Source organism: Myodes glareolus, chromosome X (genome assembly GCF_982192425.1).
Source record: "Myodes glareolus chromosome X, mMyoGla1.1, whole genome shotgun sequence".
In the NCBI taxonomy this organism is placed as follows: Eukaryota; Metazoa; Chordata; class Mammalia; order Rodentia; family Cricetidae; genus Myodes; species Myodes glareolus.
The window spans coordinates 27,848,274-27,875,619 of record NC_142053.1 but is presented as its reverse complement, the minus strand read 5'-3'; the positions used below and the strand labels follow the sequence as shown (position 1 = coordinate 27,875,619).

The 27,346-nt window shown below is 40.5% G+C and overlaps 2 protein-coding genes across 2 annotated transcripts in view; one reads left to right on the top strand and one right to left on the bottom strand.

Moving 5' to 3' along the window:
* Positions 1-17,010: 17,010 nt before the first annotated feature.
* Positions 17,011-27,346, bottom strand: part of Il13ra1 (interleukin 13 receptor subunit alpha 1) — a 62,195-nt gene continuing 51,859 nt past the window's right edge. The window contains exon 11 of the mRNA XM_048450382.3: positions 17,011-19,585. Within this exon, the coding sequence (XP_048306339.3) occupies positions 19,493-19,585 (93 nt within the window). The 3' untranslated portion in view covers positions 17,011-19,492. The remainder of the gene's footprint in view (positions 19,586-27,346) is intronic.
* LOC148117236 (short transmembrane mitochondrial protein 1) lies at positions 22,482-23,091 on the top strand. Its single transcript, XM_087902891.1, has one exon. The coding sequence runs from the start codon at positions 22,544-22,546 to the stop codon at positions 22,685-22,687; it is 144 nt and encodes a 47-aa protein (XP_087759017.1). The 5' UTR covers positions 22,482-22,543; the 3' UTR covers positions 22,688-23,091.

Here is a 27,346-nt window from a genome sequence, read left to right as displayed (position 1 = left end):
TTGCTCTATCTAGGACCTCAAAAACTGTATTTAATAGATATGGAAAGAGTGGACAACCTTGTCTTGTTCCTGATTTCAGTGAAATCGCTTCGAGTTTCTCTCCATTTAGCTTGATGTTGGCTATTGGCTTGCCAATATGTTGTCTTTAGTATGTTTAGGTATGTTCTTTGCATCTCTGCTCTCTCTAAGACAGACAGGAAGGAGGAATGATGGAACCAAATCAAAGACCCAGATATCAGTCCGCACACCTACAAACACCTGATTTTTGTCAAAGAAGCAAGAAATATTAAATGAAAAAATAAAGCATATTTAACAAATGGTGCTGGCATAACTGGATATCAACATGCAGAAGAATGAAAATAGATCCATATTTCATGCACAAAACTGAAGTCCAAATGGATCAAAGACCTCAACCTAAAACCAACCACACTGAATATCATAGAAGAGAAAGTGGGATGTACAGTTGAATGCATTGGCACAGGAGACCACTTCCTAAATATAGCCCCAGTAGCACAAACACTGAGAGAAACAATTAATACATGGGACTTCCTGAAAATAAGAAGCTTCTGTAAAGCAAAGGACATGGTCAACAAGACAAAATGGCAGCCTGCAGAATGGGAAAAGATCTTCACCAACCCCAAATTGAACAAAAGTATGATCTACAAAACATACAAAGACCTCAAGAAATTGGTCATCAAAAGAACAAGTAATCCAATGAAAAAAATTGGAGTACAGACCTTAACAGAGAACTCTCAACAAAATTCTAAAATGGCTGAAAGACACTTAAGGAAATGCTCAACATCCTTAGTCATCAGAAAAATGCAAATCAAAACAACTCTGAGATTCCATCTTATACCTGTAAGAATGGCCAAGATCAAAAACACTGATGACAACTTATGTTGGAGAGGTTGTGGGGGAAAGGGAACACTCCTCCATTGCTGGTGGGAGTGCAAACTAATCCAGCCGCTTTGGATATCAGTGTGGTGATTTCTCAGAAAATTAGGAAACAACTTACCTAAAACCCCAGCAATACCACTTTTGGGTATATATCCAAAGGATGCTCAATCCTACCACAAGGACATATACTCATCTATGTACATAGCAGCATTATTTGTCATAGCCAGAACCTGGAAACAACCTAAATGCTACTCGACCGAAGAATGGATAAAGAAAATGTGGTACATTTATACAATGGAGTACTACACAGCAGAAAAAAAATAATGACATGTTGGAATTTGTGGGCAAATGGATGGATCTAAAAAAATCATACTGAGTGACAAATATAATATGTACTCACTCATAAGTGGCTTTTAGACATAAAGCAAAGAAAAGCCAGCCTACTTTTCACAATCCCAGAGAACCTAGACAACAAAGAAGACTCTAAGGGTGACATACATGGATCTAATCTACATGGGAAGTAGAAAAGGACAAGATATCCTGAGTAAATTGGGAGCATGGGGACTATGGGAGAGGGTAGAAGGGGAGGGGAGAGGAAGGGGGGAAGCAGAGAAAAATATATCCCTCAATAAAAACCATTTTAAGAAATCAAATGGGAAAAAAACTTAAAGTTCTTAATAAAATCCCAGCACTAAGGAGACAAAAGTGGAGATTTCTGGATAAACCAGATAACTAAGCTAGCAGAAATGGCAAAATCTTGGTGCAGCAAGAGACACTGCCTAAAATAAAATATAGTGTAGAGTGGTGTAAGAAGACACACAATGTCAACTTTGGCCTCCATGTGTACATGTACACATGTTCACACAAGCTCTCAGATGTGAAACCACACATATACGAACATACATCACCTATACACACACAAAAAACTCTCTGCCCATAGATCTGGATAGACCAGTTCCCTCATCTATAAAACAGAGTCATTAACAACAACAGATATTTCATTGGATTATTATAAGGGTCAAATGATATAACAGAGATGAAAACTCTAATAACAGTCTCATAGTAAGCAGAACTATGATCCTATTAATGAGTAAATAAAATGCATGTACTACATTTTAGTATTGACTATTTAAAATACTAGGTGATTAAATTATCAAACCTCTGAGATAGGCAAAAAAAAAACACCCAGTACTTACACCTTTCCATTTTGAACCCTGTACCTACCCATGAAAATGCCCTGAAGAAAAGTTATCCAATGTCCTCATGTATGCTACATGTTTTCCTTACCCAGTTCACTTGCATGTGATGACAAGAACGATAAACAATATGTTGAAGGCTTACTGCATTTTAGGTACTAGGATTCATAAGTTCATCCTTAATTTGATCTTAAAGTCCATCTTCATATTAAATGACTATTTTGAGGGGATGCATGTTAGTGGCTCGACTCCTCAGCTTTTCTAATCTAGATTGTAAGGCAAATCCTACTGTAGAAACTGGCATGATTCTTTTGGGAGTTTCTGTTCTCAGGACTGAAAGCCTGCAGCATGGGGTTGCCATGACTATGTATATCAGTGCATTTAGCTAGGGCAGATGAAGAGTACGTGTTGTAGCAGGAGAGGAACTGGGGCCCCAGGTTGGAGGCATTGGCTGGACTTCTGATAATTGAGTCCAGCCTCCCCCAAGGCACCAAGTTGACTCTTTCTCCCTTTGCAGTAATATCTCTGGGACACAGCAGCTGCCATTCAAACCCAGGCAATCTCTTTCCAGAGCGCTGTGACATTGAAGAGAGCAGACTTCCATGCCCTTCCTCTCCACTGACAGGCTTTTCATAAAGGAGTGTTCGTCTCTTTGGCTCGCTGCCCTTTGTATCATTGCAACTGTAAATTGTGGGGCCATTTGCCAGGTCCAGAAATGTCAGCGAAGCACTCTCAAGCCAAGCCACCTCCCCTCACACCCATTCTTCCTCCCTAGGTGTCTCATTTATTAGCATGGAATATTTTTGAATAATTGGATTGCCCACAGGTACCTGGGGTGATATTTTGTTTATAATCTAACAAATAAAGCTTGCCTGAAGATCAGAGTGCGGAGCTAAGCCACTAGTTAGCCATAGAGGCCAGGCAGTGGTGGCACGCACCTTTAATCCTGGCACTCAGGAGGTTAGGCGGCCGGACCTCTGTGAGTTCAAGGCCACCCTGGGCTGCACGAGATTGAACCAGTCTAAAAGTGAAACAGAGGCAGGTGGTGATGGCTCAAACCTTTAATCCCAGTACTTGGGAGTCACACACCTTTAATCCCCACACTAGGGAGGTGGAGACGGGAAGGGATATGGCTGGGTGGAGAGAGGAATACAAGGCAGGAGGAGACAGGAGCTCACCACATTCAGTCTGAGGATTTGTAGAGACAGGATCTTGCCTATTGAACATCGGTAGAGGTAAGAACTAGTGGCTAGCTGCTCTGTTTCTCTGATTTTTCCGTTTTCACCCCCTAATATGTGACTCCGGGTTTTTATTATTAAGATCAATTAAAAATTAATACTACAGGTAGTTCCGGGAGACACAAACATAGACAGACGAGTTTCTTCAGCTCTGGCCCTGGCATGAAGGACTCTCAGCCAATATTGGTTAAGAAGTGAAAGATGAGGAAAAAGTGAGTCCGTGAGAGAAACAGAACAGAGTAAATGTGACATTCATAGACAGGCAGAGTCTTTATAACATTGGACTTAGGAATTAATTTCAAAATTACTGATGAGCTTCAAGATGAGAACAAGGAATCTCCACGTGTCTGTCCAAACCTCATCAATTTTGAGCAAGCTGACAGATTTATCGCTCCGTCTCCCCATTTTCATATCAAGGTTTTACTCAAAGCGGTGCACAGACAAGTTTCATATATCATGTCGCTTCAGTTCTCAGCGTGTCTGTATATTTCCTAGGTAAAGGGAAATGTTTGTAGGTGACTCCAGGACGGTGATCAAATCCAGGAAATTTAGCAGCCGTGAGATATTGAGATCTCCAGTCCTTCCTGCGATTTCAGCTGTCATGGGCAGGGGGTGTTCCATTTGCTTCTCCAGGGCGGAAGGAAGATTAATGGACAAGCATATGAGAAATATGATAGATTGATCAAGAAAATTAAAGCTGTCTACTGCTGCATACATTAGCTTTTATTTAAAAACAGGGGACACCATTCTAGTAAGGCAGGGACTAGATAATTTCCTGTGTGTGGTGGCGCACACCTGAAATCCCGGCACTGAGAAGTCTTGGGTAAAAGGATGGGGAATTTGAGGTCAGCCTTGGCTAGACAGCAAGGCCTTAGAGCTATGAGGGAGGATCTTTTACATGTCTGGGCTACAGAGACAGTTTCTTTTTCTCTGTGTGTATATTCTACAAGCCAGGCAATTTGTAAGGCATCTATGGAGCACAATTCTTTCACTTCTCATTTTGCTAACCATTTCTAATGTCAGGGTGAGTATCTGAAGTGTCACCTTTGTCATGACACACTGTATTGAAAACCTCAGGGTTCTATCAGTCTGACGCCAATTTCCATAGCTCCGTCTATAAGCGGGTAAGAAGAGTGCTGTATATTATGTGCTCTCTGTGCACCAGACTCTAATTGAAGTGCTTTTCAAGTGGTAATGCAAAAATGCTCTCTAAAGATGGAGCTATTATTTTTTTTCTGCTGCTGCTGGGGATGGAACCCAGGATCCTGTGCATATGAGAGAAGCACTTTAGCACTGAGCTACATTCCCAGTCTCTGAGCCTAATCTTCTCATCTGTTTCACTAGTGAAGAATCTGATAGGCAGATTTTGGTATTTTGATTTTTATCCAGAATTAATGTGTTAGAAGGTTTAAGGCACTGTGTGCATGCTGTTCAAATGAATGCGCAGGACAGCAATCAACTGGTCCACTTCAAAACAGACATGGCTAGGCAGGCTTGCAATCCCAGCACTTGGCAAGCTGAGACAAGGGGATCATAAATTTGAGGCCAACCTAGGATATAAGGTAAATTTTCTTTCTGGAAAGAAAAAACAGAAAGTAAAAAATGGCTTTATTCTTTAAAATAATAAATGAATTAAAGCATAGTGTTTTGAGTTCATCATCTTTGTTTAATTGCATTTATCCCATTCTGAATAGGCAGTTTCATTTCTAGATATAAGATGTCCTTTTAGGAGTTGGGGGGGGTCTCTTATTTCTAGGTTTCCTAGTTTCCTAATTTCTGTGGTTGTTCTGATTGTTATTTTATTTATTTTGTTATATTTCTTTTAGAGATGCGCTTTTCATTTTAGTTTACAGGGTGATGCAGAAGTGAAGACCTTATGAGGAACTCCCCATGTGAAGGGGTTAAGTCTCTCCAATGCCTTGTATCTTAGAGGGCAGAAGACTCAGAAAGATGGGTTCTCCTTTACCTGGGCTTGTGCTCTTTGTATTTTTCAGAACAGCTAGTTTCTGCCTAATTCCCACCAAACCTTCACATTTTGTTTTAAGAACTACATCTCCGAAAACTTTTTGTCCTCCTTTGTAACCAAGCCCTCCCTCCAACACACACCTCTACAGTTACACTGAAATACACTTTGTTTGAGGGATGCATGCGGCTCTGCTCATTAAAGTATCCCTGGTACTCAGCACACCACAGCTACTAAATGAAAGTTTCTTGAATGAATATATGAATGAATATGAATAAATGAACACATGAACAAAGACCTACCTAGTTCCACTTCACAACAGGATGTTAGTGAAAGGAAACATAACTGAGACATAAAATCATTCTAGTATTTGAAGAGCTAAAAGTAAGAGTCAAGAATACTATAAAAGGCTCTTGAGAGGAGGGGGCATGTCCTCTTGATTATGCCCTTTCCAAATGGGTTTTCATAAAGCGGTCATCACAGTTTAAAGGCACAGCCCCCAGGTGGCAGTAATGTGCTACTCTTGAGCAGCAAGTACCCGCTAAGCTCTGCACTGTCCCACTTCCCTCCCCAGACTGTGCAGCAAGCTTGGGTTTGGGGTTTCCTGGACCTGAGCTAGAAGACATGCAAAGGGAATTCTGGTAGTTACCTTCTTGGTATTTCTCTGGGGAGTAGCTCCCAGGAACCTCTCTTTTTTTCAATGGTATGTGTTGCAGATTATAATAAAATAGGCCCACACTAGCTCAGGATGGAGTATAATAAGGTTTCTTTATTTAAGGGTAGACTTAACAGAGCAGAAGTCCTCTGTGTGAGCAGGGAACTGGAACCAAATCCAGCAGTTCAGGGGCTGTGCACGCTTTTACATCTGCATAATATAGTACATGTGACTACATCCAAAGAAGTCAGTAGCTTAAAGGCTATTGGCTGAAGGAGCTCCCAGAGCAGTTATATTTATTCGCTTGTTTGTTTGTTTATCCTGGGGAGGGGTACCTGGGTGACATGGAGTGCCTGTGGATGTCAGAGAACAACTTGTGACAGTTGATTCTCTCATTCCATCAAATGGGTCCTGGAGATGGAACTAAAGTTGTCCGCTTTGGCAGCAAGTATGTTTACTCAACACCCCCCCACGTGTGTGTGTGTGTGTGTGTGTGTGTGTGTGTGTGTGTGTGTGTGTGTGTGTGTATGCAAGTAACAGAGTACACTGTGACATTTCATATATGTATATATTAAATCATATTAGGTAATTATACTTTGCTCTCATACTTTCCTCTGCCCCTTGCTGTTTCTCCTCCTCCCCTCAAATAGTCCCCTCTTCTGCTTTCAGATCACGTAGATTCCAGCACTCTCTCTTGCTCTCCCCTTCTCCCTCCCTTTAAGCTTCTTCACCTCTCTTGTTCTGTTCCACCCTCCACACAGTCACACTTAAATCTGGATTCCACACACCAGAGAAAACACGGGCTGCTTGCCCTTGTCTTTCTAAATTGCTCTGCTCACAACCACCCTTGAGTGCCTGAACAGCGCTGGAAATCGCAGCCTAATGATTCCCTCTAAAGCCCTACAACCCACATGTCTGAAATAGAAATCAGAGTTTGCATCCACTTCCCAACTCAAGCCTGTGGGTTTAATATCTGCACTTGTTAAGATAGCGTCTCAGTATGTAGCCCATTCTAACGTGCGGCCCCCCTGCCTCATCCTCTAGAGATCTGGGATCCCAGGTGTGTGCCTCCAGATCCTGCTCCGTTATTTTGAGTCCCTACCTCTCATGCATTAAGTCCTGAAGAAACCATCTGTGCTGGGCTCATTTTTATGTCAGCTTGACACAAGTTGAGAGTCATTTCGGAAGAAGGAACTTCAGTTGAGAAAATGGCCCCATGAGCTTGGCCGGTGGTACATCTTCTTGATTATTGAGTGGTATAGGAATGCCCAGTCTATTGTGGGTAGTGCCATCCCTGGGCTGGTCGTCCTGGGTTCTGTGAAAAAGCATGATGAGAGTGAGGTGCAAACCAGTGACAGCACACACCCATATGGCCTCTGTGCGAGTTCCTGCATCCAGGTTTCTGCTCTGACTCCGTGATTGACTGCGATGGGGATATGTCAGCTAACACAAACCTGTTCTTCCCCAAGTTGCCTTGGTTTAGAGTGTTTTATCACAGCACTAGAAGTCAAAGCCACCATCTCCAAACTATCTCAGATCTGTGCTTCCGCCTCCACAACGCAGGCCCAAGGCAGATTGTTTGTGAAGAATTCCTGAAGTTAAACATGTTGGAAGGGCAAAAGGGAATGACATTGTTGTGGGAGGGTCACCTCTTTTCAAATCTCCTACTTTATCTGTGCATCTTCATCGTCTTTCCTTCACAGTCTATACTGCCAACAGGGCCCAGGCCCTTGCACAAACTTCTCCTTTTAAAAACCAGCAATAACTTCCTTTCAAATGATTCTAGTGCATTGTGGTGCATTTTAACCAGCTCCTCCCCGAAGACCACTTTCTCGGTCTTTTTTTTCTGCTCCCAACAGCTATATATATAGCATCTTTTTTGAGTCATAGGTTTTGATTAGTATTTCTCAGCTGCATTTGAGGCAGCAACTTACTGCAAACTTCATTATCAAGTGTAAATGGAGCAGATTGAAGTTGTGCGCACATAAGCGATATGTCATTCCTGCCAACCTAAATCTCTTTTTCCACTTGCTTTCAAGTTTTCTGTGCACTTCAAAAATATTTGTTAAAAGGCTGAAAGTCTTTGGCTTTAATTAATTCACGCATAAGTGTGCTTTCCATCACTATCACATGTCCAACATACTTATGCTGATCCTTACCCTATGGGGGTGACGATAAGAAACAGATGTGTTCTCCGCTTCATTTGCCAAAGCACTCCCTGGACATACCAAATTGGCATTTGTGTGTATGGGTGGACATTCATGTGGATGAGTCATTTTGTCTTGGTTTTAGTCTTGATGCTGGGGGTAGAGCCCAGGGTCTCTCACACATGCTAAACCCATGCTTCAGAGATATACCCACAGTCCAGGTTTGTTTGTTTGTTTTGAGACTATGTCTTTAGTGTGTAGAAATTTCAAGATTTCAAAACCAAGCTTCGGTTTTTCACTTCTTTCCTACTTTCACAGATGGCTTACTGTGTTTGTGAAGAATTCCTGAAATGAAACAATCTGGAAGGGCAAAAGGGAGTGACTTTGTGCTAAGAGGGTCATATTCATTACTAGATGCTGACATAGTATGGTTTTTAAAGCCAAATCATTATTTTCATCAAATTCTTGCCTTTTTAATCATAAAGTATTAGTATTTTTTAAGCCAGCATGAGCTTCATTGGATCTTGATTTAAGAAAATTGTAGGAAAAACATTCATGAGACAATTGAGGAAATGTGAACACTAACATGATATTTATCAATGTTCAGAATTTTTGTTATACTGAAGGTATACATACATGCTTTTATTTGGCTATTGACTTTAGCTTTTGCAAAAAGTCTATGTTTCCCAGGCTGATCCCAAACTCCTGGACTCAACCAATCCTCCCCCTTCAGTATGCCAAGTATCTGAGACTACGGATGAAATAAACGTTTTAAAGTTGTGTGTTTTTCTTTAATAGAAATGTTATTTTGTAGAGATATGCATTGACGTATTGGCAGATGACAGTATATGATGGCTGGGATTTGTCTCAAATTATTACATTCTGTGGGAAATAGACAATAGGTAAAGGTAAATACGATACAAGATAAAACGAATTGATAATTATTGACACTGGGTGATGAGTACATGGTCATATATTGTAATAAAATCTCTAGGTTTTTATGTATTTTTAATTTCCCCCTCAAAAAAAGATGTTTAAACATCCTCCATGAAAATGGTAACAGGGTTTGGGGAGGCTGCTTATAAGAAGAATCTTATCCAAGAATGGTAAGCCACACTTTTCTTTTGTCCTTTTTGATACAAGAATTAACTGAGGTGATACATTATGAGGAGGCAGATGCTGAAAGAGCAGGAAAAGAGGCAGTAAGGAAAGTGTAGGACATAAATGCTAGCAAGATTTACCAATCCATTGTTAGCCAATCAGCAAGAGGCTTTGGGGTGGCAGCAGCTGGAGAGAGGATGCTCAAAGAAAGTAGTGCGCACCAGGGGTCGGTATGTGTATACAGACACTGGAGTGCGCTTTGACTGTGTGCCTTATTCCACCTTATCAGTCTGTATACGTATGTGTGACAGGAAACATGGGAGTTGCACATGCATGTGGGGTTCAAAGAACGGCCTTGAATGTCAATTCTTAGGCAGTTGCCTACCTTGTCATTAAGACAGAGCCTCTCACTGGCCTACTGCACTCCAAGCAAGGCTGGATGGCCAGTGAGCCCCAGGGATTGACTCAGCTCTGCTTCCCTGGCACTCAGATTACAAGTGCGCACCACCACCAGGCTTTTCATGTGGATTCTTGTGATCAAACTCCTATGCTCATGAATTCTGAAATCAAACTCAGGTCCTTAATGCTTTCCTGGCAAGCACCTTACCAACCAACCAAGCCATCACTCCAGGCTCAAACTCAGCTTCGGATTAGAGCAATTTCTGTCCTGTCTCTAGTACCTCTTGGCAGCATTATGGGGGAAATCATGTAGACTTCATCCTTATCTCAGTTTTTATGTCAAACAATAACACATGGAATTGGTTTTGGGGTTTTTTCCTCCACATTTTAAAACCTGCGAGTCTTGGGTCATCTGCAATTGTTTCATTAGCTGCTTCCATTACTTTCCTAAAAATAATCAAAACTCATCATTTGGTTTACTGTGACTACTGGACCTGTAGGAGTTTCTGTTTCCCACTCTGCTTATCACAGATGAGAAAATTGAATCTCAGAGGAAATGAAGCAATGCCAAACCTCATGCAGTGCTGAGCAGAGATTTGACACACAATAGGCAAGAAATATCTGCTCTGAGTGATGCTGGGGATTGAACTTAGGAATGTATACACAAGAGGCAGGAGCTTGATCACTAGGCTACATCCACAGCCCACTAAAAAGCTGCTACACCCAAGACTGAACCATGCATACCAAGGAACTGGAACTGGAATCCAATCTGATTGGTTGATGCCCACGTCATTTGAATGAATGAATGAATGAAGTGGCCAGACTAAATTTTGCACGTTCTTTTTCTCTAATTTTAATTCTGGTCTCCATGGGCCCCTAAACACAGGCGGGACCACATTTCTACCAAACCTAGGTCTTCTCTGAGTTATGAGGTTTATGAGCTGCTTCTTAGCTTCTTTGGTACTCCCCAGGTACTGGCTATATGACAGAGTATATGGCAACTTTCATATAATAAAGCTTTATACTGTCATCTCATCCTGAATAATTAGTGCATTTGCACCCCCCAAACTACTCATTTTTTTTTTTCATCAAAGAGCAACTACTCAGCATCTGTTTTCCAGTTCACATCTATTTCTCAGGGGTGGGGGAAGGTGGAAAGAAAGAAAAGAATTTTTAAAAACCTTTTGATTTCAAAGGTTTTTAGAAACAGAGTTAATAATGGTCATTTGATTTATGCTATTCGAGTTTTCCAAAAGCAGTGCAATTGAAAACTATCATTATAAATTTGGTACCACAAAGGAAGAAAATACTACAGTATGGTGCTGTGAGAGCTAGATGTGGGTTCCACTCAGATGGGCATGTTCATGTGCAGAGGGACAAGGAAGTGGCTCCTAACTACTGCTCATGGCAGCTGACCATACTAAGCACTCTCTACGTGTCATTCGAACCCTCACTACAATCCTAGGATGTAGGACCTGTTGTAAAATTCTACCAATAAGAACTGAAGCTCAAACCGCATGAAGGGAATTTTTCAGAAACTAAAATCAAAGGCCAAAAATAAGTGGAAAATGTGAGAAAAAATATAGAAGTTAGGAAATCAGTTCAGTACAACCAATAGCTAAGTAGTAGGTGTTATAGAAACACGGACAATAGAAGAGGAGATTTTTGAAATTTAAAAAAAAAGCGGCATGTGAAAGAAAGATGCCATGCAGCAGAATTCACATGGAGGGGTTTTTATTAGAGGAAAGGGAACATAAAAAGAGGGAAGGGGAGGGAGGAGATTGGCCTCTGGGGACAGGAGCAACAGAAGAAAAGGGAGGGGCACAGAAAGAGAGAGGGGGGAGGGAGGGAGAGAGAGAGAGAGAGAGGGTCAGAGAAGCAGAGAGAGAAAAAAAAAGCAGACAGAGGGAAGAAGAGAAGGAGATGGGAGGGGGCAGGGCCCCTTTAAAAGGGAATGTAGCTAATATGCACAGAAGGTGCTCTTAGTGGCTGAATCTGAGGATAGCCTGTCAGAACCCAAGGGCAGGCCGGTATAGATGCCTGAATACTAACAGAGATACAGGTGAGAAATAACTCGATATGCAACAAATGAAGAACTAGTTCTTACACTGAACAGTGCTCACCAAATCCCAGCTTACTAATGAAAGCGCTGCACTGAGGCGTATCATTAGATTATAAGACACTATGGACCAACAGACAGTCTTGAAGAGGAAAACAATTACATGCAGGAAGATGGAAATCATGGACGGCTGATTCTATTTTGGAAGCAAGAACATATTGGAAGAATATGTTCAATTTGAAGAATGCATTCCACATCCCGAGAGGAGATTGTTTCCAATGAAGATTTATTCACCTAGCAGAAACTTCATCATGTGTGAGGATATAATCAGACACAGAAAGGTTTTATTAAAATCACCTCTGGAAGGGCACACCATTAGAAAAATAATCAAATAAAAATCACCTCTGATGACAACATCTTTCTAGGGAAGTTAGCAATGGGTGTGGTCCAGCAAGGCTAGAGGGTAAACCAAAAGAACCTTGGATCTACAGAACGGATGCTAATGAAGGAGAGGAATTCCCAGGATGAGAGCTTGGTGGCAAGCCTAGAAAATAACCATTCCAGAATAAATCAGAAGGGAGAAAACTCCAAGAGAGAATTCTCCAAGAAAAATAAATGGAACGCATGAATTATTTAGTGCTTGATAATACTATGTAGAATTTTATGGCTTTGTCAGAAAAATTGATGGTACGGAGAAAAACAAATTTAAAAAAGAGGGTTTTTTTTTAGAACAAAATGGAAATATAATGAGTTACCCTCTGCATGCATCAACTGTGAGCAATACTTACATGATATAATAAAGCTAGTGAATATTGTCTTTAAAACTTTTATACTTGTAGAAGTGTGTGCATGTGTGTGAGAAACAGAAAGACAGAAAAGAATGTGTGTGTGTGTGTGTGTGTGTGTGTGTGAGAGAGAGAGAGAGAGAGAGAGAGAGAGAGAGAGAGAGAGAGAGAGAGCGCTAGCATTTAGTCATGGGTTCAATCTCCAGCATCCAAGAAAAAAATGCGAATTTCTCATCTTACATAACAGAAATGTATAATAAATCTCTAAATTTAAAAATAAGAAGTGACATTAGCTACTATGTTATTCCACAGTAAGTATATTCTATAACAAAAGAAGGAACTAAAATGTTTTTAAAGCCATTTGAAACAACACAAACTTATGAACTCACACTTCTGTTGGTCAGAAGTCCAACACTGTGTGGCTGAATTTTCTCTCCTGAGTCCTCTAAGACCCAAATCTTGGTAGCTGCCAGGTTTTACCCCTCTATGTGAGCTCTTGGGGCGAAGCTGCTCCCGGGCTTGCCCAACTTATCGGCAGTACTTAGTTCCATCTCACCCTCTCTGCGTGGACCCTTGGATCCTCAAGCTGGCAACAGTACTTTGAGCCTTTTTTACTTTGACTTTCTCTTGCTCTTCTGCTTCCTGGAAAGCAAATTCTCCCCTTCGAGAGCTCAGGCTTACACAGCATTTTCTTGTACCGGGGACTGAACCCAGAACTCATGCACACTCGATAAGCACTCTTCTCACGTGGCCAAACTCAATAATTTAACCCAGGAAAATCCTCTCTACTCTAAAGTCTGTGGCCTTAACCGCATCCACAAATGTCTTTCGTGTAAAGTTACATATTCCTGGGTTCTAGGACCTGGGGTAGAGGCTTCTGTTCTAAAAATAGAAACTGGGCATAAAGGGGTAAGGCAGAGGAATAGATGGTTCTAGATTATGAGCCGTGTGTTAGTCGGCTTTCTGTTATTATAACAAATGCCTAAGATAACTTATGAAGAGAAAAGCCTTATTTTGGCTCATAGAAATTTCAATTCATGAATAGCCGGCCCTATTACTTTGGGCTTATGGTGGCACATCATGGTAGGAGCACCTAGCTGGGAAGAGAACAGGAGGAATGGGCTGGGGTCCTATTTATTGCCACCTTTGACATATCCTGAAGTAACCCTCAATAACCCAGAGGCTTCCAATAAGTCCCCGGCTCTTAAAACACTTCCATCACATCCTGATGACACCGTTATAGGAATGAATCCACATGTACCTTTGAGGAACACAAACAATATAGACCACAGCAAACTCTATAGTACGCTGTGAGTTTAGATGTTCTGTGCATGCATGATTTTGTGCAAATAAAAAAAAAATAAGCTGGCTGGAGATGTTGTCTAGCGGTAGAACACTTGCTTTGCATGGATGAAGCCATGGGTTCAATCCCCAGCACTGTCCAAAAGAAATCAAAACCTTAAGCTCAACTCCCAAATTTTCTATAATCGAATTGAAATGGACCCTATTTTAGATACTATGTCAAATCAAGTTATTATGGAAGCAATGCATATTATACATAGTCTGTTTTGTGCTTCGAAGAAATATGCTCTAAAATCATCTGACGGCTTTGTGAAATATTTGCTAGTCACAACCTTGGCTATGCCCCAGCGAAAAGGCTTGACTTGGATGAACAACAGAGCTCCTCCAAGGTATCAATTCCTTTGTTCTTCACATTCCATTAAAGGGCCTGCCCCTCTGGTTGCTTTTGGCATTTACCACTTATAGCAAGCTAGAGTAAATGATGATAAACATGTTTTCTTGATTTATAAGGCTAAAATTGTATTAGTCCTTATTGCGTGTCAGAAGTAATATAGTAAATGTAGTGTAACCTCTTAATTTCACAGACGAAAACACTGACTTCTCAGAAAGGAAGCAGATCCAGACAGGGAGCCCTATCTGCCCAGCATCCTTGGGAAGTCCAAAACATTACTTCAGCTTATTTTTTCTCACAGAAAGTAGCCTGTCCTTGACTAATCAGCTATGGACTACAGAGCCAAACATTATTCACTCCCAAATGCCTTTTCTTCAGCACACCCTACCTGGCACACAGATAAATGATTGTACAATGAATCCCGAGATCTTGCAAATGATCACTTTCTAATGGGAATGATCTGAATTCTCAAAGTCTTACAGTTAAAAAGCAACTAGGCAGCAATGTGAAATAAGGTGTCTCTTCTTTTAGTAGCTGCTGCTTAGGGACAAATAAATGCACCACTGCTTGCACCATACAGCCTTACAAGTCGGGTGGACTTGTTTTCTTCTTCTGCCTCACTACTCCACAACCGTATGGGTTTCCAGAACTCATTCAACCTCTACTGTCTGCGTTTGTAAAGGGCAGGTACTGCAGCCAATCTCAGGAGACTGGTATGGGGAATCAGGGAAACAGCCCTTGTGTTTGTAACTTGAAACAAAGTAAAAACTACCTATTTTCCCTTTTCATTTACTATTCTACCAAACAAATGTTGAGAACTAGCAGTGAGATAGTTTCCTGTTGTTGAAGATGCAACCACTGGGAAAGATGGTTAGAGGCCAGAGAAGTTAAGAAAAAAAAATCATCTTAAGGATTGATTTTAAAAAAACTAGCATATCAACATCAATGAAATTTCTCCCTTAATGAAACTAAAAGCATTCCAAGATTTTAGTTGATAGATACATATGTGTACACACACACACACACACACACACACACACACACACACACACACACATAAAGATTGTTTTGCCTAACCATAAGTGTGGAAAAAATTTCTGAAATAAAAAGGGTTTTAAATTTTATTATTCTTGCTGGGCAGTGTTGGTCCACACCTTTAATTCCAGCACGCAGGAGGCAGAGGTAGGTAGATGGATCACTGTGAGTTCGATGCCAGCCTAGTCTATGAGAGCTAGCGCCAGGATAGACACCCAAACTACACAGAGAACCCCATCTCGAAAAAACAAAATCATTGGGTGGGGTGAATGTGCATGCACACGGGCACATGTGTAGAATATGGGCAGGGAATGCATACTACAACATGTGTGGCAGTCAGAGAACAATTTTATGGAGCCAGTTTTCTCCTCCCACCTTTGATTGGGCTCTGGGAAGAGAACTCAGGTCTTTAAGTCTACAGGCACCTTTATTTCACATGCTGAGTTGTCTTTCCAGGCGAAAAAAAAAAGTGTTTGTTTCCTTATTTTCCTCTCAAAGTGCCTTTCTAGTGAGTCTGATATGGTCGTGCATGTCCGTAATTCCAGCGCTCGGGAGGCTGAGGTAGGGGGGTTGTGAGCTCTAGACAAGGCAGGGCTATGTAGTAAGCTCAAGCCACTCTGGGTAATATAACAAGATCTAATCTCATTAAAAAAAACACCCCCTGATAAAAGAAAAAATAAAATCACCAAACAAAGCAAAACGAAACCAAAAGCCTAGTAAGACAATTCACAATTCATGTAAGCATGAAGCTGCACTGTTCAAAGAGCCGTTCATGGTAACGATGAGATGGCAAACAAGCTGAAAAGCAAACATGCAGAGGTCATTTTGGCTTCTCTCTCTCCAAGATGAGGTGAGCATGCTTGTGGCTACAGGAATTTATGATTTTCATGGATCTCATATAGATTTACAATCTCAACTTCAAATCGCCAGCCATCATGTTAGAAAGCTAGGAAGAGTGGTGCCCCATACCTCTAACTCCAGCAATGTGAAGGCAGAGACAGTAGGATCTCTGCAGCCCACTGACTAACAGTTAGTCTTGCCCAATTGGTGAGTTCTAGATTCAATGAGACCTAACAACAAAGGAGGGCAGTAGAGAAAGACTGCCAGCATTTGACTTCTGGTTTCCACATACATGTACACACAAGTACACCCCTGCCCTAAGCATGCAGAATACATAGCATGTACACAAACACACATGTACATCACAATACAAATAAAAGTTTAAAAAAGAAACTATGAAGCTTATAAGTAAGCGGTTAGATAGATCTTTAGAGTTCAGCTATTGAAAAACAGTTTTCTTGGTCTCAAATATAAGCGAATATTCATAACACAGCTAGAGGTCTCCTATGACAAAGGCAATGACAGCTGTGTATAATATCATGTGCACATTACAATCTACGATGACAGTAAGTGCACTATGTTTTGCTTCCTGCTTGATCTTGCAAAAGATCAGCTCTGTTTCCATTAATTTTTTTAGATAGCTTTTTATTTGTGTATGAGTGCATGCATACAGCTGTATGTGGGGGTACTGTATGTGTGGAGGTAATAGAATAACTTGAGGGAGTTGGCTCTCTCCTTCTACCATGTGGGTCTCGGGGAATCAAACTCAGGTCATTAGGCTTGGCAGCAAGCATCTTTACCTGGGGAGTCTCCTTGCTGGAGCACCATTCATCTTTGTAGTCACAATTTATCAAATACTTCAGTCTTTTAAGCTGATGCCTGGAAAGGCTGCGCTAACATAAAACTAATTTTATATGTGTGTCCTCTTCAGAAACCTGACACAACCAGACAACGGGGAAACTTGTAACAAATGTTTGTTAAAACCAAACAGCTGCCTTGGAATTAATTTTATAATGTTTATTGTTTCAAATGTCATTTTCTCTACCATCCACTCCCAACAACACGCTCCCCAAAACAAGGTCAAAAGAAAGCATTTAGGTGACATACAAAAAAAAAACCAATATTTATTTTACTTTCTTATAAGAAGTTAAACAGAAAGACTCCTACTTGAAGACATTACCAAAAACATTAACATTATTTCATTTATCCCTTCAGTGCCCAGATTCAGAAAAAGGTTATCTGAATGGAAGAAAAGAAATGGTCCTCCTTACACTGGGTTTACTTATAAATGTAGGTGAAAACAATCCGTATACCTTAGTCAAAATAATATATGAACCTACAAGTTTCCAATAAGCAATGTACTTATTAAGAGTTCCTAAGTCCTGGAGATTCCTTTTGTTCATTAAAACAAAGGTATGCCTATAATTTACTATCCTCTTTCCCCTCTGCTGCTGTACTGCTGAAAGAGGAGATTGGAAGCAAAATATGATGTCCTTGTTCCCAGGCTGCATGACTATCAGAATGGGTGCTATCGTGGCATTTCAAAGCACCCTCTTCATCACCATCCAAATAGGCCAGCAGTAAACGTGGCCCTGTGCAAGGCATTTAGGTGCTTTCCTTCCCAGAACTATAAAATCCTGGGTGAGGAGTGGTTTCTACAGGAAGCTAGGTCTTCATTCTAGTGGACAGTAGGAGAAACTGGAATACCTCCGATGCCTGTAGCCCAGCAGCAATCTGACACCCAAAATAAGAGCACCAGGAGATGACACCCGTGAGTCAATCACATCATGCACCCCCACTTCCTAAAATGCAAGGGCACAGTGCTCCTCTCCTGCCACTACTACTATGGAAGCAAGACTCCCCTTTGTCCCAGCCTGTGGAGAGCAGGGGTCTCTTACCTTCCCTGCTTAAGGACAAGAGATGCAAGAAGCATCATTTTATTGACATGAACTGGTAAATGCCTGAAGAATTTGTGATATAGTGTTCTTCAGTCCTTGCTAGTGATCTGTAGGTATGAGGAAGAGAAGTGGGTTACCTCTCACTGTTTTGAATTTACGGGAAGCAGGCGGAATAGGGGGAATACACATATGCATATATTGTGGGAATGGGGCAGAATGGAAACCCAACATATGCAAAAATCTAGTGCATAGTTGGAGCCCCACCTCGCTCCCTCTCAATAAAACACAGAACATTTGAGTGGACAGAACCATTTGCAACATGGAAAATAGCCATCCTAAGGCCTATCTTACAAACAAAGAAAAACAGACACAAATCTTTTTTTTCCCCCTCAAGCAAATAGAGCCTAAACTCTAAGCGAAGAAAAGACATCATCTCTATTAGAAAATACACAAAGAAACACCAATTGCTCGAAACCCTCAACTAATTGCAGGCTCACAGGGAAGTGGCAAAACCTGTATGAATTAGTCGTTGTTGTTCAGAATACTCATCTTTTACCTGAGATGCAATTTATTCCCTGCTCCACTAGATAGTCTAAGCAAATCTGTACCCTCACTTCCACTGAAAGTCAAAAGGCTATATGAAAGAGAATGGGGGCGTAGGCATAGCAAGGAATAAGCATAGGCGATGAGAAGTTCAAAAGTCTGGGAAATGGCTGACTATCTGAAGATAAGGAAAGCACTAAGAAATAAGGAGTCCCAAATTTATATAAACCCAGGAGTGGGGTCCCATCCCTCACACTTGCGGGCTTAGTACAAGCTAGATACATAGTCCATACTTGATTTGAGTAGCAGACATGACGTGGGGCAGACATGTTCCCAGATTCCCTGACTCCAACTCTAATACTAGGTCATTCTGCCTCCACTATCCTACAAAATCCTGACATAAAACAGCCTTGGTGGAGAAGTTGCCTCTGCGTTTTTTTCTACATGTCATCACCATGGCCAAGATGACTTCTGGGAATTTCAAGGCAGAGGGAAATGCTATTGAAGTGGATAATGATAGCACATTTTAATAGCCACAAACATTACTCAGTAGGTTCCCAAACAATAGGCAGCAGATTGTATCAGTTTCGTTTGCTAGATGTTCTCTGGGAATCAAGTTCAGCACTAGCATACACACCCGAAGTGAGTTTCCTCACAAGGAAAATTTCTTGGTGTTATTCCACACAAAGAATACAGAGCAAGCAGAGATTCCTTAAGGAAGTCATCACGACTCCTGATAAGATTAATCCATGCCCATTGTCCCCTTTGCTTTGTCCTCTAGTTTGGACACTTGGCAAAGGACATCTGCTTTTAAGATTCAACAAGAACGAGAAAGGCTCTGCTCTCGTCTTGAAGAGCTCCATTAGTTTGGGTTTTTTCGGTGCAAGACTGACAGGAAAAAGTCGCGGCTCTTAGGAGCTGCCTGCGCTTCAAGGGTCCAGTAGTTTTGATTTCTATTTAACAAGCCCTCGGATAACAAACGGAGAATGCAATGAATCTTCACAGGGTCACATAGAAGGAAAACCAGAAGTCAGTTCTTCCCATCACTGAGCCGCTTTCTTCAGGTTTTCGATCAGCACTACAGAATCCGTTTCCTCTTTGGATTGCTTCTCATAGATGTCATACTTCTTCCAGTGCTGCAAGCAAGAACAAGAACACGCCCGGTGACTTCACAGACACATTCTCTCCCTGGGTACTGGGAGTCAGCGCTTATTTTTAAGTTTGCATGCACAAGAACCGTAAGTGCGATGCTTTCCTGCTTTGGGTTTTCTGATCTAAGAATACTCACCGAGTGGGACAATTAATGAAGCCAAACAATCAAGAATGAACATTAAAGACAGGAAAAGCATGCAATTTTTACGTAATTGTTAGTGGCTGTCTGAAGAGATAAACAAATTGAGATATTTGCAAAACTTGAAACAGTCTTTGGGAAATGAACGAAAAGGTGGCCCACTTTTCCAACTGTCTCACTTGGGATTTTATTTTCTTACCACTCAAATTGGACCGCTGCTCCAGAAACATCACAGGCTCCCAAAAGTTAATTACCATCTAGTTAACAAGACACTGGATGTCCTAAAATTCTTATTCCTAGAAGCTGTGAAAATCTCTATACGAACCCTTCATTTAACATTATTTTCCAGACGGACCGATTTCTTAGACATTATGTGTAATGGACTCATTATACATAGCTTCTCCTGAATGGAATTAAAGCATATTTTCATAGTAAAAAGCCAACATTCTGGTCCTATGGCCATCTTTGTCAGTCTGGGGAAAGGGTGAACTCTAAACTCGGTTATGTCATCTATAAAAAAGTTGCCAGAGAAAACTCCAGGCAAGGCCTGAGGCACAGACGATCCTAGCAACAGCGGTTGCCTGTGTGAGCAAATCAAGTTTTATGGAAATAGAACCACGTGTCTCTGTATCGCCTATGGCTGTTTTCATGTCATAAGCTTTAAATTGTCGCAAAGAGTGAATGACTTTATAAATAAAACAAGAACCCTTTGCAGAAATAAAGCCGCAGCACTCCCTGCACAGGCTTGGGACTGGGCCCCCTTTCTCCTTGGTACTCTACAGTTTATTAAGCTTGCAACACTTAGCATATGATCCTAAAGTCCTGCTCCTGTCTATTTACCCAGAAGAAAGGAAAACATGTCCATACAGAGACTTCGACAGCACCTTAACTTATAACAGCCCAACGAGATATAATCCTGATGTCCTTATACCAGAGAATGTTCAATAAACTATGGAGTACTTCTTAGCAATAAAGAGAAGTAAACTCTTGTTGGCATATGCAATGATATGCATATTTTCTTACTGCATCATTACTAAGTGAAAGAAGCCAGACTCAGAAATCTATGTATCTTAGGATTCCATTTGTTTGACACTATGGAAAAAGAAAGATTCTGGGGACAGAAAACAGATCAGTGGTTGCAAAGGACATGACCCGTGGTTTTCAACTTTCCTCATGCTGCAACCTTTAGTACAGTTCCTCATGTTGTAGGGACCCCCAAATATTTTTCTTTGCTACTTCAAACCTGTAATTCTGTGATTGTTATGAATCATAATGTAAATATGTAATATGCAGGCTATTTGATCTGGGACCCCTGTGAAAGGGTTGCTTGACTCCCAAAGGGGCTGAGACCCACAATTTGAGAACCACTGGTCTCAAGTGAGGGATGGAGCTGACTCCAAAGGGACACATAAGGAAATGACAGAAATATTCTACATTTCTACTGGACTGATGACTACAAAATTGCATCTATTTGCTAAAATTCTTCTAAGCGAACATTTCAAAAAGGATACATTTTAAAATACTTCTATATTTTAAAAAATGTTAAATGTTCAGACTTCTAAGAAAAACAATCTGAAAAGTTAAGATACCCTTAAAACAACGGTTTACTCAATAAATGGCACCATGCCAACTGGCTAAGCATTTGAAAAACAAAGCTAAACACTCCCTCATAGACTCCACCAATAAAGCCCCAAGCATAAAACAGAAAGTCAACTAAATACACAGGGGAACAACTTTATAAGTTTCCCATGGTATAGCCTTTCTGCATATAAAATATCATTTTTGAGAGGTAGTTTTACTGCAGAAAAAAAGGAAAAAAATCATTTGTATTTGGATAATCACCATAAATACAATAAAAGGCAATAATGGCTAACAAGTCAAAGGATGACTATTTAATATATAAAACTAGAGAAATTGTTTAGTTGGTGGAGTGTTTGCCTTGCATGAATCAGGCCCGGGTCCTATCATCAGTGATACCAGAAAAGAAATTCTGGTATATGCAGAACCTTGTAAACAACCAAGGAAAAGAAAAATACTGTAGGGGATAAAAGGACAAGGAACAGGAATTTCACAAAATAAAAGGCTTAAGCCAATGTACTGATAAAACATATAAAATGTGTTGCATAAAATTTCCTCACCTATCAAAACACCCATTGATTTTCAAAACATTACTTACCAACATGTTTGCAAAAGTGTGTTCAAACAAGTATTTGAACCCTGTTACTGGTAAATCTAAAAATTTGTATACCGTAGTTTTAATATATACTTCCTGTGAGTATAATTATTTGAATTCTCATGCTTTGCTTAAGTAATATGCATGTTTTGTTTAGCAATATATGTCATAAATTCTCATAAACTGGCAAAACAGAGCTATTTCACTTCCCTTAACTTCCAAAAGCAATTTCACACATGGATGCACATAACTTATTCAAGCCATACAAGCTCCTTGGACAATAATTTGTCACTTCAAATCTGCAAATTTCTAAACTAAAAGCTACTTGGAGAGCAGCTCAGTAGTATAGCACGTGCAAAGTTCCATCAACAGCATTAAAAGAAAGAGAGCAAGAGAGATCCAAAAATCTATTTTTAGATCAAAGGTTATACAAAAACAAGTGGCAGCCGGCAGGATTTGGCTCATGGTTTGTAATTCGCAGAGATATGAAGGCAGGAAGGTAGTTTGTGGCAGCATGGTATGGTAGTTGACTCTCTATACAAATGCAATCATTAAAAAATAAGAAAGGGACGGGAGCGGAGCTGGAGCTGAAGCCCCTTTCACACCCTCCTCGCCCTCCCTACCGACATCATGCTCCAGTTCCTGCTTGGATTTACTTTGGGCAACGTCGTTGGAATGTATCTGGCTCAGAATTATGATATGCCAAACCTGGCCAAAAAACTTGAAGAAATTAAAAAGGACCTGGAAGCCAAGAAGAAACCCCCTAGTTCCTGATGCCTGCCCAGCACTGCGCTCTGGACCCAAGTTCCCTCCCGAGGGGCCTGCCTCCTTCATAGCCACACCCCAAAGCTGTGTTCCTCCTCAGCCTCAGACCTTGCCTGTTGCCTTAGAACCAACATGGGGCCAGAAGTCAAGGTTACCAGCAGCTTCCCTTCCTTCTGTAACTTCCGTCCAGCTGCTTCTGAGTCCTAAGACTGGAATATGGTGCTAGGTTAGCAAACACAATCTTTATTAGTACTCGCCACCTGTCCTCTGGGAGCTACCACCTGCTGTCAAGAGAAGAATGAATGGATTTGGACAGCTGATTTCACTAGCAGTTATAATAGGAGTGTGTTACATGTCTGTTACTAAATTTTGTTTCAAAGTAATTAAAACCTACGTTCAAGCCAAAAAAAAAAAAATAAGAAAGGCAAACACCGTGATTAGTAAAGCAAACAAATAAATAATAATCTAAATAAGTGTTTATGGGGACAAAAAAGTGATGGTTATGTGGGAGAGTACACAGAAAGAATCCGCATGTATCCAAGAGGCCTAAGAAGATGGTGGGAACTCAAACATTTGTGAGCGAATTGCAGAACACATTTTAAGGGTCTGCTAAGTCACAAAAAGTCCAAGACACAAGTTCTCTAAACTGAGTCTCCCTGGCAGGATGAAGCTGCACTCTGAGGAGAAACTAGGGGGAATAGACTCCAAATGATTTGCAGGGCAGGGAAAAGAAATGGATAAAAAAGAAAGAAAATCCAGATAAATGTAGAGATGGAGATGAGGGAACGAGAGATGGAGGAAGAAGTTATAAAAAGAAAAGGCCAGGTATATTGGCACATGCCTGGAATCCCAGCACATGGGAAGCAGAGGCAGAAAGATAACCACAAGCTCCAGGGAAGCCAGGATTACAGAGGAAGTTGCAGGCAAGTCAGAACTACCTAGAGAGACTGATTCTCACCACTAAAGAAAGATAAAAGGAGGCATATGGGAAGGCAGGACCTTCTAAGGTCATTTTTTATAATTTTCAAAACTTCTCAAAGCAATAGAAGAGAGGACTGTATAATCTTCAAATTAGTGAAACAGACCTGAGTAAAGCCTCTTTTTTTAAAGTTTAGGAAACCAATTTCATATAAAAATGAACAACAGAATAGTATCTCCACAGAAGTAAAAGTTGCCAGAAATATGTCCACAAAAACTATACCCTAATATTTGAAAACTTTATGAAGAAAAATTTACATAGAATGAAAAATTATAAATCCCATGAAGGAATGTATAAATATTCAGAACAGGATTCAGAAAATTAGATGAGAAAAATTTAGAAATTAAATGAGAAAACTCAGTAAAGAATTAGAAATAAAGGAAAATAATAATTTCATTTCAGAAATGAAAACTAAGCTAGGGAACCATGGGCAAGTAAACACAACAGATCTTTAGATGATGTCCTCAGAGAACTAGAGCCTGAGGAGGGGACTTAGACAATTATCACAGAGGGTGCGACAAGTGGAGAAGGAAGGCAAAAGCCAAGCGTAGACTAGGTTAGACATCCCTCACACAAAATGCTCAGGAGTAAAGGCATTTGTGGTTTGGGAAAGTTTTCCAAAATCTGGAGATATATTGTAGATGGGACCCAAGTCTTAACTCAAAATTCTTTCATGCTTCACATATACTAAATAGTCATAACTCAAGAGAAGGTTGCATAGTACATTGAAGTTTTGTGCATAAAACTAAGTCCTAGGAAGCAGAATTTTTCATTTGTGGCATCATTTTGGTCCTTAAAATAATTCAACTATTCCAGCATTCTGGACTTTAGATGTTTAGTTTAGAGGTATTCAACCAGTACCTGACAAAAATCAACCCAGAATGGCCAACATTAAGAATGGGTCTGGTAAGATTATTGGATTTTGTGGGGAAAATATTTTGAAAATCCAGGGAGGGAAACTCAAGTATTTTAAAATGGAACAATATTATATGGTCAGTTGTCTTTAACTATGTTTTATACCAGAATGAACACATTTAAGATAGTCAAAGCAGGATGTGTGTGTGTGTGTGTGTGTGTGTGTGTCTGTGTGTATGTGTGTGCGTGTGTGTACATGCGTGCGCATGCACACACATGGTATTGCTTTTGGCTTCTTATTTTGTTTTAAAGTCACTGTGAGTTCATGTGTGCAGTAGGCTGTATCTGGAAGGCAGGTTTTCCTTTGATCACCAATCATCAGCTCTTACGCTCTTACTGCCCCCACCTCTGCAATGATCCTTGGGCACTGGTAACCATAAGCCAGAAAGACACATGTCACATGCGTGTTTCAGTTGGAATACCTAGAAGGGCAGGAACTTGCTAAAATACCATGGGAAACAATGTTAAAGGGAAAGGAGACAGAATGCACTAGTATAAAGAGTTCAAAATAAATAATGGAACAGAAAGGGTTAATGCGGGTAGGGGATGAGAAAACAGGCTAAAAGAAGGAGTACACGGAAGGAAAATTAACACTAAAGACATGTAGAAATGGTTATAACCTACTACTGTAGAAGCTTCTTAAAATATATACATATACAATGCTATGTTGGATAAGGAAAAAAAGCAATTTGTAAGCCGCTAGTGATGGTTCATGCCTATAATCCCAATGCTCAGGGAGTTGAGGCAGGAGGATTGCTAGGAATTCTAGGCTACCTTGGGCTATCTAGAGAGCTTAAGGTCAGCTGGGGCTGAGGATGAAAACCTGTTTTACACACACACAAACAAACAAAACTTTAATTGTTTCATACGGGGTCAGAAACAATCTGTAAGGACAATCTTTACAAATGACTTTTTTATTTCAACATAAAACTTGGATTACTCTCTTAAAAATTTTTAGACTCATTTTATCTTTTGGGTCTGTTTTTCTTGCATATATGTTGCCTATGGAAGCCAGAAGAGGATATGGGATCCCCTGGAACTGGAGTTTCAGAGAGTGGTGAGATTATGCCATGTGGGTGCTGGGAACCAAATCCGCGTTCTCTGCAAAAGCAACAAGTGCTCTTAACCTTTGAGCCATCTCTCCAGTCTCAACACTCTTAAAATTTTTCATTGACTAATTTTATTCTTTGACAGTTTCATACATGCATATGTGAAGAAAGGACTCAAGGGTTCTTACCCCCATGGTTTACCATTTCCTACTGATAGATTCATGAAGAGAGGAAAGTCATTGCTTATGACTCACCGGTGACCGTACCATGCTCTAATGAACAATCCCAATCCACTGATTTGGACATGGATGGCACTGGTTAATTCAAATGGGTCACAAAACAAACCCAAAACTTAGGAATCCAGGAAAGGGAATGGTAGGAAAAGGGGGAGTGTAGTTGATTGAGACGGGAAGAAACATGGGAGGATGTAGGCGTTAACTGTAATACAGAGCACATGGGGCCATTGTAATACGGAATACATTGTATACTATTTTTTAAACCCTTTATCAGAACCATGGCCTTTCTCGCAGCACAGCATGGAATATGCCCACATAAAGGAGAAAGAATGAACACAAAGCCTTAGTATTCAATCTTATGAATTTTCTGCCAGCCTAATTTTAAAACCCAAAAAATTACCAGTCCACAATTCAATCTTTAATCTGTCATTTAAAATAAAAGAAACGGGCCATCATCAATAATAGAATAGTGGCCAATGAGAAAAAAACATCACGGGTTTTTATATAGTAAAGCAAAAAATTCAGGAGCATTATGAAAAATCAAGTCTCAATTTAACATTTTTTTCAAGTTTGATTACAGCATTCCCTACAGTGTCTAAAAGTGAAGTAAATTTCATGCAGCTAAGCACCATGCAAAACCATTGGTCTTTTGGACACAAATCAACCTATTTCTTGCTCCAGTCTTCTTCAGAATCGTAAAAAACAAAAGGCTGGACAGAACAAATTGGAGAGGCCCACATCTAAGAGCCCTGTCAAGCGTGTCATGAAAGGGACTAATTTGAAACCATTTGTGGTGACCATTAACCCAACGCCTCATTTTTATAAGGCAATAACGGAAAAAAATAAGCATGCATTCTGTCCTTTTAGCAGGAATTGAATTTCTGAACAGCCAAAGAGTCTAGCTGACAACCAAAAAGCAATGCTTCACAGAGAGGTGCAGATTTATACACGGAACTGAAAGGACAAAAGGAGAAAAGGAGAAAACTGTCCTTTAACAACACCTCAAGGCGGAATCAGGCAATCCACTGGTGTAAAAGCATTAGCTGAAGGGTTGGCAGGGTGCCACACGATACCCAACAAAGTATCTCCAGTGGCATGGGTCGTGGGTGGAGGGAGGATGTAAGTAACCAGAGGGAGTATGCTGTTAGTGTCTTTAACACAGTGGTCATTCTTAGTCTCACTAATGGTGGGATCATTGGATGGTATCTATCTCTAAAGAACTGGGACTACTAGCAAAATTCAGGCAGGGCCTGAGCCTTAGATCATATTAGGAATTCTCAATCTTTAAATCACCGTGGTGTGATGGTGTCTCGGTTGCAGAGGAAAACATATATACTGAAGTAAAAAAATATATATATATTTGGAAGTTTAAAAGCTACTTTGTGATTAGGCATGTACAACTGGCACAGCACAGTTGCCTGCTGAGAAGTGTGGGAAGAACGGTGTGGTTTTTCTTTTTAATGGATGCAAGAAATACAGATACAGAAGA

Coding starts and splice junctions, on each gene's coding strand:
- LOC148117236 (XM_087902891.1), top strand. CDS start 22,544: ATGCTCCAGTTCCTGCTTGGATTTACTTTGGGCAACGTCGTTGGAATG.